Source organism: Prunus mume, linkage group LG2, assembly GCF_029339155.1.
Source record: "Prunus mume cultivar Tortuosa linkage group LG2, ASM2933915v1, whole genome shotgun sequence".
NCBI lineage: Eukaryota > Viridiplantae > Streptophyta > Magnoliopsida > Rosales > Rosaceae > Prunus > Prunus mume.
Genome location: NC_142699.1, coordinates 27754260 through 27767771, shown reverse-complemented (window position 1 = coordinate 27767771; position 13512 = coordinate 27754260). Strand labels below are relative to the sequence as shown.

General features: G+C 36.8%; 3 protein-coding genes and 1 long non-coding RNA gene across 5 annotated transcripts; all 4 read right to left on the bottom strand.

Moving 5' to 3' along the window:
• Window positions 1-1100: 1100 nt before the first annotated feature.
• On the bottom strand, window positions 1101-1748 carry LOC148919955 (uncharacterized). Its single transcript, XR_016124371.1, has 2 exons — window positions 1493-1748; window positions 1101-1187 (listed from the first exon to the last, which is right to left on the bottom strand). It is a non-coding gene; the product is annotated as an uncharacterized LOC148919955 (long non-coding RNA).
• Window positions 1749-2372: 624 nt separating this feature from the next.
• LOC103324152 (CwfJ-like family protein) lies at window positions 2373-8955 on the bottom strand. The gene is given in 12 exon segments (XM_008226191.3): window positions 2373-2905; window positions 3237-3449; window positions 3731-4097; window positions 4585-4664; window positions 5362-5727; window positions 5870-6037; window positions 6151-6354; window positions 7068-7216; window positions 7304-7666; window positions 7669-7810; window positions 7893-7994; window positions 8814-8955. Coding segments are annotated over 11 exon segments (2433 nt in total). The 5' UTR covers window positions 7938-7994; window positions 8814-8955; the 3' UTR covers window positions 2373-2569.
• A 528-nt stretch (window positions 8956-9483) lies between these two features.
• LOC148919954 (uncharacterized) lies at window positions 9484-10829 on the bottom strand. The gene is made up of 3 exons (XM_089047593.1): window positions 10082-10829; window positions 9741-9848; window positions 9484-9657 (listed from the first exon to the last, which is right to left on the bottom strand). Exons 1-3 carry the CDS (start codon window positions 10217-10219, stop codon window positions 9547-9549), a joined length of 357 nt encoding a protein of 118 aa, XP_088903719.1. The 5' UTR covers window positions 10220-10829; the 3' UTR covers window positions 9484-9546.
• A 146-nt stretch (window positions 10830-10975) lies between these two features.
• Window positions 10976-13047, bottom strand: LOC103324154 (DNA repair protein XRCC4-like). Of its 2 annotated transcripts, XM_008226192.3 has the most exons (4): window positions 12609-13046; window positions 12394-12522; window positions 11856-11978; window positions 10976-11444 (listed from the first exon to the last, which is right to left on the bottom strand). In XM_008226192.3, exons 1-4 carry the CDS (start codon window positions 12891-12893, stop codon window positions 11202-11204), a joined length of 780 nt encoding a protein of 259 aa, XP_008224414.2. In that variant the 5' UTR covers window positions 12894-13046; the 3' UTR covers window positions 10976-11201. The 2 variants fall into 2 exon arrangements, with proteins under 2 accessions (XP_008224414.2, XP_008224415.2); XM_008226193.3 differs by lacking the exon at window positions 11856-11978 and having other exon boundaries at window positions 12609-13047.
• Window positions 13048-13512: the final 465 nt, after the last annotated feature.

Below are 13512 nucleotides of genomic sequence, written 5' to 3'. Positions count from 1 at the left end.
CTCTTGTCCCACGGGAATGAAAAAGACATGGGTTCAGGCACATTAATTATTGACCAGCAAATCAATGAACACCCAACTTTGCTATGTGGTGGTTCTCCACCAAACAACTTTCTGAATTTTGTCTGTTGAGGTTAAGAGCTTTGAGAAATTGTTGCGATTCCAAATATCTGTCATTTCAACTGAGAGCTTGTTGAATTTATGTTCAAAAGCAGAAGGTGAAAACCAGGGTGGTGAAGAAGAATGTGAATCCAGAATGGAATGAAGATTTGACACTTTCAGTTGCTATACTTATTCTCACACGTGGGGGCTAAATCGCAAGGAGGGTCCTCTTTTATATATATACACACTCGGTTTTTTTTTCATTTTTGAAAAAATAGTATAGCCGATTGGCTATACTTATTTTGACACGTGGGCTCGTAACCGCAATGTGGTCCCTTTTTTAAATATATAAACTCTGTCGCCGCGGCTGTATCCTGTGATATTTTTTTGAAAATAGTATAGCCAATCGGCTGTACATGTTTTGATACAATCGCAAGGAGGAGTATAAAATACAGACGCGCGGCTATACTTGTTTGGGGTCGCCTTTTCTTCATTATCAATAGTATAGCCGACCGGCTATACCCGTTTTCTGGCTTTTTTTAAACGTATAGCCGTCCGGCTATACTTGGTTTTTTTTCATTTTTGAAAAAAATAGTATAGCCGATTGGCTATACCTATTTTGACACGTGAGCTCGTAACCGCAATGTGATCCCCTTTTTGTAGCCGCGCGGCTGTATCCTGTGATATTTTCTTGAAAATAGTATAGCCAAGCGGCTGTACATGTTTTGCGGCTATACTTGTTTCGGGTCGCCTTTTCTTCATTATGAATAGTATAGCCGACCGGCTATACCCGTTCTGTGGTTTTTTTAAAAAGTATAGCCGTCCGGCTATACTTGGTTTTTTCTACCCAACTTAGCACCCTAATAATTCGAACGCCGATTATTCTCTCCCTATAAGTGAGTGTTGGATTTGTTTTCAAATCCCATAACATTTCCTGATATAATTGAAATTCAAAATTTATAGAAAGAATGTTAATTTATAACAATCAAAGAGCTTGGAAAATCTGGGAACTTTTCATTCTTACTGATTAAAAGGATGTTTCATAAAACCGAAGCTCTACCACCAAAACTCCAGAAATCCAGTGAAACCTGAGGTTAACGATCAAACATTAGGTTCATGACCAATCCATCAAAAAGCATAAAACCCTTTTCTTTTTTTCTTGCTTGCTTCTGCACTGCCATTGCAGCAACAAAAACAACATACGTAATATGTGCATCTATTTGGGTAACTGCAAAATATCTAACATCAACAAAAACAACAAGAACACAACTATATTGGGTAAGGAACAAAAACATAGTTAATAACGTCAGTGAGATCAGATCCAATCTGTCAAATCAAAAGGAATTAGATCTACTTCGTTGCTCATAGCAGAAACGCACTGTCTTCCATGTACCTGTTAAACGAAAGAGATTGAACGGGTCCAGTACATCTCTTTATACAAAGAAACACGGCAGAGGTAGAGAGAGATAGAGTCAGAAAGAATCTTCTGTTCTTTTCTCGGCCGTGATTTCATTGTATAAAAAAATGGAATGAACCCTTTGATTGATTGATTTTGAGCCTTCAATACCCTATTCCATTTGAAGGCAAAAGATAAAGGTACCGCCGCTATAAGCTGAAGATAAGTGTACGGTTATGTCTATCTATGGCTAGGGCTATGGCACGGGTGATGAATGATGATGTTATGTTGATATTTATAGGCACAAAGATGCACCACGTGTCTCTCTCTCTCTCTCTCTCTGTGCCTGGCGTACTCTCCACGGAAATCAACAGTGAAAAGAAAAACCCTAGTCAAAGTCAAACACCTTTATATGGTCTAAAAAGCTTTTGGGCCTTTTCGACCACACCAAAAAGCCTTTGGGCCTTCGGGTGATCAATGGTTATTTTTACAATTGGCAAATATCACTTTTGGTCCTTATAGTTTATCGGATTTTCACTTTTGTCCATGTGATTTTTATTCTGACAATCAAACCCTTATAGATATCTAGCAAGTCCAAATTTCCGTCCAAATTTCCATTCAATTCTGCGACAGAGCATGCGTCGCTGACATAAAGAGGCATTGTGGACAAAATTAGAGGAAATTTAATAGAATTTATAACTTGTTCTTGAATTGCGAAGGATTTAAAATAGAGACAAAATTTACATAATTGAAACTATAAAAACCAAATTGGTAAACTACATGAATCAAAAATGACTTTTTAGTTTTACCTTTATAATTTGACCCATTTACCAAATATAGCAAATTAGTTGGAAAAAAAAAATGCAAAACAAAACAATTCCAAGCCAATTTGGATCCAATAAAATTTCTCTAAAATATTTTATGAGGATGGATTACACTATAAGGCAGAAGTATACCTATGGCCCAAATGGCTACAAGTACATTACAAGTGTTCAGGCGAAAAACTCCCAAGTAACCTCGTCATCCCTTACTCTCTATATCTACAATAACGCCCAAAAAAAAAACAAATTGGTTTTAGGATTCGTGAAGCTGTTTTGTCCAGTCAAAAGGCGCCCAATCTTGATCAAAGCTCTTAACTGCTTGCTTTTGTGCCTCCACTGTCTCATATCTTCGGCGCCGGTACATGTCTTCCTCAGGCAATTGTAGCATGCCCCTGATAACATTCAGCCCAAGATTGCTATTGAACTGTGTTTCATCATCAATCACATGGACAAACCCCTTATTTAAACCAAACTCGACATGGAAATAAGGAAAGTGCTCTGGAATTGAACCCCGTAATCCCTTCACGCTTGTGTCGATCAGTTTTTTTGCATTGTGTTGGCTCCACTCATCTTCAGCTTCGTCAATTGCCTGAGATTTTTTTTTTTCCAAAGGTGCAGAAAAATTAAAGTCAGAATGTGAATTCAACAATATAGACTAAAATGTATATAACATTTTAGTCTGTGTGTGTATCATGTATGACAAGATCTATAAGCTGGACATGCACACGTATATGTACATGTATATGTATCTAAATTTACTATGACAGATTTTTTGATAGAGAATAATGTCACTTGATTCTTAATATTCAAGAAAATAAGGGAATAAATCATATGAGTTTTCCAGAAAAATAAGTAAAAGCATTTCAAAACAAGCAGCAGAAATCAATGCATTTTAAAGAAAAATAAGAACATATCCTTACCTTTTTAAAATACAGAGGAGCCTCCTTGGCAATTTCATGGGGCAAAGGAATGCACTCAACTATACAGTGACGGCGTTGTTGAGCCAACCCCATCACAGTTTCAAGAAACACTACTTCCTTCTCTTGCTTTGCAAACATCATAATCAAGCATTTCTTGAAATTTCGAATTTCTTGCCACACGTCGTCATCAACAGCTCTTGTGGACGGCACATGCTGTGGAGAATTATATAGATCGGAATCAAATACATAATAACAAAGCATTTAAAATATTAGAGAAAGAGCAAACTAAGATTGCATCCCTAGTAATCAAATCAACTTAGATGTTTCACATCAATCTGAAAAAGGTTCACCATCCTTTCCAAAGACTATAAACAAATCCAGTACAAAGTTCAAATACAAACATCCCTAGGGTCTCTACTACTGAGAAATGATACCCACTCACATTTTTATAAACAGCCAGTACAAAGTTATAATCCAGTACTAATTAAGCTCACCTGCATCGGTAAAATGCAACAATGACCAGGTGCAACAGGCTGCTGCTTTGGCAACATCAAATATGAGAAATTTGCAATTGCCACAACAAGATGTGCCGGCCTGCTTGGATTCTCAAAGCAAAAGAGGCAACGCTCTTGCTGAGTGGAGAAACGATTTGCAAAACTGTTCTTCTGGGTGACCTTATGATCATCACTTCCCCGTTTCTTCCTAGACTTTCTGCTTGGACCATCATCATCATAGTCATATTCATCATCTGCCTGGCCAGATATACTGTATTTTTTGTTCTGCATTATCCTTTGAGCTAGATGCATATCAGCATCATCCTCCCTTTTCTTCTGCCTAAGGGACACATCCTGCTTACCATATCTAGATAAAAGGTTATCTGATTAGTGATCAGAACAAAAATTCCAACCAATAATTAAAATCATTAGTATATGTGAAAAATAAACAAATCACTGAAATGGTAAAGTGCACAGGAAAAAACACACAAGAACAATCCTTTTCAGGAACTGCAAAGCAAACCTCTAAGAGTTGGCCCATGTTTTATGATGTTTTATGTCACAAATGCTACATTGCACCAGTTCCTTTTAATGATCCTTAAAATTGTGGTTTGTTTACAGAAATGATAAAGCACACTGGAATAAAACAAGAGATGAAGACTCCTTTTCAGGGACTGCAAAAAGAACCGAAAGAGTTGGCCCATGTTCACTGTTAGAAATACTTACTTTGCTCCACTGTTCCTTTTTATAACTTAATGAATTCTTACACAATTGCATCTTATTTACAGCACAAGAACATTAGAATAAACAAATAAAAGGCAAAAAGAATCAAGAATAAAATTATGTAACATTACCTGCTTGTGCTCCTTTCATTTTGTGGTCTAATTGAATTATCTCCATCAGCCTGCTTTGCCTTTATGTTTTCTACTTCTTTCTATTAACAGAAAAAAATGTCAGTTAATAACTGAAAAAATAAAGGAAGAAAATAAAAGATAATGACCCCATAAATGATTATTGTCCACATCCTATGAGTTTGTTAGACAAGTGCGTTAACATAAATAATCGTAAGACAAGTATAAATTATACCAATACAGGTAAATATAGCTATCTCTTTCTTTACAAATGAATTTGATGCATACAAAAACAGCAGGGGTGCAATCCAAGCACATCAATGATGTAAGGATTTTGAAAAGTTGAAGAAAGAGCCAGTGAACAAAGGGAAGCAAAACTAAGAACCTAAAAAGCCTCAACTGCAGAAGGGTCAATTCCACTGCATCAGAAATTGGAAGGCTTCTATCCTAAGTTGCTCAAGAAACTGGGGTGTAAACAGACTTTAATCAAATTTTAATTGTTGCTCATGACAGAGTATGGTTAATACAACTTCCTAAAATATTAGCTTTATATAACTGCACTGCATCAGAAGTTGGAAGGCTTCTATCCTAAGTTGCTCAAGAAACTGGGGTGTAAATAGACTTTAATCAAATTTTAATTGTTGCTCATGACAGAGTATGGTTAATACAACCTACTAAAATATTAGCTTATAGGATATAAAGCCAAATTACATGATATATCCCTCCGTCGAAGAAAGGGGGAGAGAGAGAGAGAGAGAGAGTAATTGCCATGTTTCTTACCAGAAGTTCCTCAGCTTCTTCATGCTTTCCTTTCAAACGAAGTTGAAAAGCCTTAGCTGCCAACTGGTTCGCACTCAGTTCACCCTTAAATGCAGCACTAACTTCACTAGGTTTGCTAGTGTCTGCTACATTTTCGTAAACAGGACTACTAAAATCATCAGTCCGCTTACCAAGAACTTCAGACATGAAGCTTCCATCATTGGAAAACGTATTTAAGCTAGACACTGCCTCCGCTATAAGACCAGAGTCCTTAGTAGAAACATCTAGACTCTTTTGCTTTTTCCAGGATAACGAATCTCGAACTTTAGGCTCCCTCATTTTAGGATGTCCGAGAGATACATCCTTCAGGTAGTGCCGACTAGTGTCCTAGTAACCACACCCAACTAGCATGTCAGAAAAATGAAAAATAAAAATTTTTAAATAAAAAACAATGCTGATAAATTTCAGTTCAATTTCACAGTTAAGCTTCTTTTTTTTTTCTTTTTTTAAATAGAGAGCTCCCATATACCTTTTTACTATCCATGTCACTTTGATTGTTGGAACTTGGTTGGTTATCCTCATTCAGCCCTTTCTTTCTACTTTTTATGGCATGCAGATGAGCACGAGATTGGGCAGCTTTATTAGATGCCACAGAGACTGTTAGTTGACCAAGAGAGCCCCAACGCTCCCCAACAACCTGTATAATTCCAATGCATTAAAATAGACAAGGTTCAGACCAAAACAAAACGAAACGAGGTAGGCAGTGAACTTGCGATGCTTGCTAAGACCTAGAAAGCTAACATAGCATACCTCCTGGAGCCTTCGTCCTTCTCGAGTTGCTTGCTCTTTCGCACGCTTCAATGCTTTAAGTCTCCAACTTGCACCTCCATCCCCAACAACAGAGGGAGATAAAAGTTGGTCCACACCAGCTTTCGGTTCATCTGTATCTTCTGGATAACCACTTCCATCATCCTTGAAATACGGATTTAATTCCCTGGGATTGACCTTCTTTATCTAACACACAGTGAAGATAAAGTGCAGTTAGTAAACAACCATATAACTGAAAGAAAATGAAAAGGCAGGGAAGCATAATATTGGACCCAAAAAAAATCCCAAGTGATGCAATTTAAGCCACCATTGGAGCAGAAGCTAGAAGGGAAACATATTATATGCTGGCATCACTAGAATCCAGAAGAACACAACTCCATAAAAACAATTTCATAAACAAAACCTTTCACAGCAATCAAAATGAGTAGCTAAAGATCTAGTTTCTCTCTTCTAAAACAAATATTTATTTTCTTAACTACAAGAATCACAAACCACCTGTTATTTGTAGAAGGAGGTAACCTGTTCTGGGGGGTACATTTCACTAATCCCTGAGTTTTAATCCATGTCTCATTTTAGTCCTTGAACTGTATAACATGTGACACTTAACCTCCTAAACTAACAATCTTCTGTTTAGTTAGTCCAAATAATAGCTTCTGTTTAAATTTCTTAACAAAAGTGGTCATGTCAGTGGCACATGACCACTTTGTTAAGGACAACAGTCATGGCTGATCTGCGCCCAATTAATGGGGTTACTCAACCTTTTCCTCTGCCATCTCATTGCTGACCACTACCAACCAAACAAACAGGACTATGTTGGCTATATAATAAAAACTTAGCAGCCCATTTGTAACACTACAACTACAAAGGTTAGATGCATGATTTACAAGGTGAAAGCGTACCTCCTCAACTGGAGTTTCCTTTGGTTGCTCCTCAACAATCACTGTAGGTGTTCTATCTGTTTTTCCTTCAGGTCTAAGCATCCACTCTAAGCCAATTTCCTTCCTTGCAATTTGTCCATCTTTCGAAGGACTAGTTCCTCTACCACCATCTATATGAAGGAAAGGAGCATGAATGTGATCAACATCATATCATTAGATTAAAAAAACCTTTTAGAAAAATCGCATAGATAACCAACCAGAGAATTCTTCATCCACAAGGCTTCTTTGACTCCTATTTTTACTCTTTTTCTTTCCGTCTTTTCTACTATCTTTCTTGCGCCTTTCTTTCCTATCAGAATAACTATCACTGTCTTCCCCATCAGAAGGAGGAGAAGAATGATCTTCTGATATATATTCTTTTTTATCACTACTCGATCTCTTCTTTGACCTATAGCTGACCTCATCCTTGGACATATCCTCACTACTTCTCTTTCCTTTTCTCTTACTCTGACTCTTTCTTCTATCATGATCAGAATTTCCCTCACTTTCATTGCCCGAAGAATATGATGATGATGAATACTCATCAGGCGAATACCATTTTTTTCTAGACCCCTTCTTATTCTCTCAAGATCTTCACCATCTGAACTACTACATCGAGAACTCCTCTTTCCCTTCCTACGCTTATCATCATGACTACCTGACCTCTTCTTCTGTTTCTGTTTCTGTTTCTGTTTCTGTTTTGCAGGAGCACTGGAATTCTCATCCTGTTACCAATAGCAAAAACTATTAATCTACTCTTTAGAAAGAACAAGTAAGAAAACAAAACAAAAGAAGGATAGACTCTACTTTATCAATTTGGTCTCGAGGTATGAACTTCACTCCAGCAAGCATTGTTGTTTCTAATTGCTAAGAATTTGGACAAGGTACGTACAGTCAAACAACAGTGTCCTGCAGACAAACACAAAAGGAATAGCAAAATCTGTTACTCTCCAAAAATGAAACCCAATAATTTCATACTATAAATTAATGGTTTACATGGTGGGGTTCTGATGTTAAACGGAAAATTATACAATCCATTGTACTCGGTAAGAAAGGTCTAACAATACTGAACCCTTTTTAAGAGGGAGAAAAGTTTCAATAAGAGCTGAAATGTCGCTGCTGAACAGCATTAAACTTTGATAAAAGATGTAATTTGGATTGTTGGAAGAACTGATCACTGTAGATAAATGGTAGCAACTAGAGCTGTGAATAAAATGCCTTTCTAATCTTCCTATCATCCAAGGATTGTTTCCAGAGACTCAAAGCTGTGTACATATTACACACATAACAATTACTTCCTTTACTTTCAAGTCATATTGACTCACATCATTAATGCTTATTACTCTTCCGTACTTGCACCATTGCATTGTAAAAACTTCAACAGGCAACTAGCATCAACTTACCCGCGAGTTGAAACTGAAGAGCAAACTAAAAACAAAGGGCGTATATTTAAATAGAAGAATCCAGACCAGGTTGGAAATTGAAGTTCTTGTTCTCGTTGGTGGCCAAGAAAGCAATGGATTCAAATATCAGCAGAATTCAATTGAGGCATGCGTTGAGAAAAACGAAGAGGAGTTGATGCAAGCAGAAGAAAAAAGGCAACAAAAGAGGAAGGGTACTAAAAACCGATCAATGAAAAATGAGAAAACCCAAACTTCTGTTATTGAAACCTAGCATTTCAAGTTAAGCACGCATATAAATTCTTGAAAAATTAGAGAATGAAATTACCAGCAGCGGCGTGCTTTGTGGCTATGGTCTGCAAAGGGCATTCACTATTGATTGATAAAAGCTCATGTTGAGTCAACCCTTAAGTTTTTGTCCCAAAACCCAGACTAATTAGATTGGATATGACTGCGAAGAGAAGGAGAGAGGGAGGAAGAGAAGGAGAGAAGGATATAGTTGGTCGCGGAAGGGCAAATCTGTAGGGGTTAGGTTGGGTCGGCGTCGGGAGGGTTTGTTGGGGTGGGTCGCTGGCGGATTTGTGGGTTGTGTCGGAGAAGGTGGCTAGGGGAGAGAGACGATGAAGGTAGAGAAAATTCTTTGTTTTGTTTTTTTAAATTTGTTTTAATTATGTTTTTAAAATATTATGTATTATTTTGAGGATTTTTTTATCGACACATCAACACAAAAGTGGATCCTTCACTTGCCATGTATTAAAGTTAACAGATTTTTGAATTTAGTTAACGATAGCCACCAAACCTCGGTCAATGATGAAAGCTGGGCTCATTTTGAGATTGGAGCAAATACATTTAGCTAGTCGCTGGGGTCTATCCTCAATTCAAACACTCAATTGAAATTTTTGTTGCCTGATTACATTCACAATACACATGCTTAGCTATACCAACTTTGTTTTGTAGTTTTCAATTAAATTATTTTGATGAAATTCACAATTCTATGTAGTATATAAACAAGCCAACGACAATTATGATTCAAACAAACAATTACACAATTCATTTATGTCCTAAAATTCTAACAATTGTTTTTTCTTCTCATGTTCCTCTTCCTTGTGGAACTTCCAAACCGAAGCCATAATGCCATTAGAGGTTGAGCATTTAGGCTTTTCCCTTTGGATCTGCAATATCAGTACATAGCACTTGTTAAAACTTAAAAGCAAACATACACTTAAAAATGTAGAAAAAGCATATGTGATTTTACTCTTTGCTTAGAGTTGCTCTTGTGGATCTTCACTGTCTTCAACTCATCTGGTCTATTCTTTAAGTATTCCTTCAGCTGCTCCTCATTCATGGCATCTATCATGTTGGTCTGTCAAAATGAGATGAAAAAAAATGCATATGTTAAGTCTTTTAATGTCACAGATTGTGTTTTACCAATGTAACATCTCTCAACGTCTTTGACCGTGCATTGGTTTCATGGTGTAAGAATCAACGTGATCAATTGTCCAAATGATTTATGACATGCTCAAGTGAAAACCAAACATCTATAATATGCATACAGGAAGAAAAACTAGACAATAGAAAATGAATGAAATATAGTACCCATGTTTTCAGATCCTCTATTTGTTTTTCCAGGACCTCAGCCTCCTTGTCTGCAAGGCTTTTTCTCTCCTCCCATGAAATAACTCTAGGCTCTATTGTTGTCTTTGGTTTCTTCTTTCCTTCCCTCGTTGTAGACATTGTTTTCTTCTGATTTCACATAACCAGCAATTTTGGAGATTGAATCAAAGAACTGAAGTAAACCTGCAATGAAATCAATACAAATAATGAACATGTATTTATAGGAAACTTTAAGTAACGGTTGACTTAGATAATGGAAAAGTACATATGATGGTATATACATTAAAGCTAGACAGTTACATACCTTTCGAAGAAAGAAAAAAAGCGCTAGACAGTTGCATGATGAAATACGTTAAAGAGAAACAAGAGCTCTTTCATATGTTGCCAAAGATTTCAACCTTTTTTCTGCTGCAAAGAATGCATTTCGAAGAACCAAAACCCCGTGCTCTCTTTCCTCTCAATTTTTCAAAGGGTTGCTTACCCATTACATTTAATATTGTAATTCAGAGTTTTCTTCGAGAAAATAAGGTTTGCAAAGCGACAGAGCTTGTTTAAGTAATGCGTATGAGGGATTTAGCACCTAATGATGCAATCATTTCAATGTTACTCGAAGTTCTTTGTAGGATGCACAAAGTGATGGAGCTCTTGAATCACTTCCCGATTTTCTTTGAGATGAATCGTTCCGTATTCATGCTCATACCCATACCGTGCAACACAAGAAAGTATTGTAGTATTCTTCAATTCAATGATATAAGATTCAACAGTGTACATTGTAGTGGCTATGTTTGCCTTTTCCAGTTGCTAATATTGATGCAAATTAGCAACCGGGAGTTAAACTGAACTTATATAAAACTTGGAACAGCTCACAGCTAGGGAGAAGGAAAAAAAACATCTTCTAGATGCCCATCTTCATTTCATGATAGAAGTTACAAAAGTTTGTATGCCTCTAAAATCCTCAACACTTGAAAAAAAAAACAACAACAACAACAACAAAAATCTACAACAAGATACAAAATAGACATGTAGAAACAAAAGTAAGCAAAGATCCTAGGAGCGGGTATTTGCATAAACATGCTGAGATTTAGAATTGAAAAGTGAGACCCTAATTGTCTGCTGCCCTCTTTCGACCACGACCTCGAGACCTAGTCCTCGGAACATCCTTGGAGGTAACTGGAAGATCTTTCAAAGATTCATCCTCGATTTTCTCATCACCGCTGACAAAAGGTTCAGTTTGGTCTGAACTCGCTTCCTCTTCTTCTGGCATTTTTCCAGCAATGTCTTGTTTTGAAATCTTATCTCGAAGCTCTCTTAGTTTAGCTTTTTTTGAATTCAAGACCCCAAGAAACTAGAAAAAGTTAAGGAAAATTCAGTCAAGACATTCAAGAAAAAGAATTACTTGCACAAAGATAATTCTCAATTAAATGATCGAGTTGGATAAAAACAATCAAGTCAATCAAATGCCTAATACTCATTTCGAATGATCATGCTGATTAGTTCAAAACTAAAGAACATCTGAAAAACAAAGACATAAAAAATTTGACTCCAAACCATTGCAGGTCATTCTTCATATGAAAAACCAACTCTCACAAGGGTATATCATCTGCGGAACACCACATTCTAGAGTGCAATGATTGTCAATTGTATTATATGGCAAAAGGAGTTTGAAGCTCCATTTACAAAGTAAAAAAACATTTTGAGAACACAAAGATAAAAAACAATATCGATGAGTATATCATAGAGATATATTATGGTGCACCTTTGCATAAATAGCGGATTCAAATTCTATCTTCTCATTGGTAAGCTTCTCACTCTGTGCTAGACACTTCTCAGCTTCCACTTTCAATCTCTCAAATGATTGAGTTTTTCTCACAACTTCTTCCTATACATTCACACATTCATATACTAACATGAATTAGACAAGCAACCAAATTAGACAATCCAAAGCAACAATTTGGAAGCCTAAAAAAATCAGTCTAATGCAACATCGGCTTCTCCATAAACCCAATGCATCAGGACCAGGTGTAAGTAACATCAAATGGACACAACATCATAGGCATTTATGTGAAAAAGTTGACCCAACTGCGTTCCTTCAGAAACACAAAATTCTTCCAAAACATAAGCCACAACTTATCTTTGATTACCAAATTTCAAAAATTCAAAGAGGGAGTTCATATTGGGTAGATTCCAACAAAGTATATAGAGTATAGAGCACTTGAAAGTCATATCATTCATGTTCATAAAACACACTGCTTCAGTATTTTTTTTAAAAAAATTACAAAAAGGAGGAAATTTACACTTAGCCCAACATTTGCATCCATGAGAAAATCCAATACTGCTGCTGTGGTTTGCTTACTATTAGGCGATGGCTGACATTTCCACCGCCATTCTAGCTTGGTCCCTTCCTTCTCAAAAGTCCATGACAACTGCACAAACAACAATTACACAATCACACACACAAATACACTATAAACACAATTTCCCCCAAAATAAAATCCCTAATTTTAATTACTCTTTTGTGGCCGTCGCCGGCATCGGCGAAGCCGTAGGCGGAGTCTGGGTGCTGAAACCCTAGGTAGCGCTCGGCCAACGCCACGTACTCCGAGACCGGCTGATCCCACTGAGCCGCTCGGTCTCTCACTTGTTCTTCCGACGCGTGGCAGATCCAAGCGTTGAGGCCGTCGGTGATGGAGAGGTCGAAGCGGGACTGGAACCACGTGCCCTTCACGTAGATGGGTTGTTGAGCTTCTTTGAGTTGGAGCTTTAAGCACGTGTGCTTGGGGCTCGGGGTCTCCATTGTTGCAGGCTGAAAGCTTTCTCTACACGCTCTGTAAAAGGAGAAACCTTGATTTTGGGTTTTGGGTCTCCGACTCTTCCCGCCTTCTTTTGATCATATGGATTAACCGATTAAAGTCGGCACCTTTTTTCTCTCTCTCTTTCTTCCAAAAGTATCGTCAAGGGCTTTTTATATAAAAAAAGCTTTTGAGAGTATTTGTGATAAATTTATATAAAAAATAACCATAAAGCAAATGAGTATTAAATTATAGACCATAATCGGTCTATTTTTTTTAAAGGATGGTATAAATAAATATGTAAATGTTTGGTGATGTGTTCGCATGATTATATTTGGTTCGATGTTTATAATGATATATTGTTCATCTTACATTAATGTGCTAGGACAAAATATCCTTCCTAAACTCTTATTTATACATAATTATATATCTGTTCAATATTTCAGTAAAATATCATGATGCAAATGAGATTAAAAAGAATGGTCTTTCGCATAGGTTCAATAACTTTACATTTTAGACAAAAATCCTTCAAGTTCAATATTTCAGTAAAATATCTTGATGTACTTTTAAGTGAAAAAATTATGATGCATTGAGAACCAAAATAAGTAGCTAGTTGAAAATTTG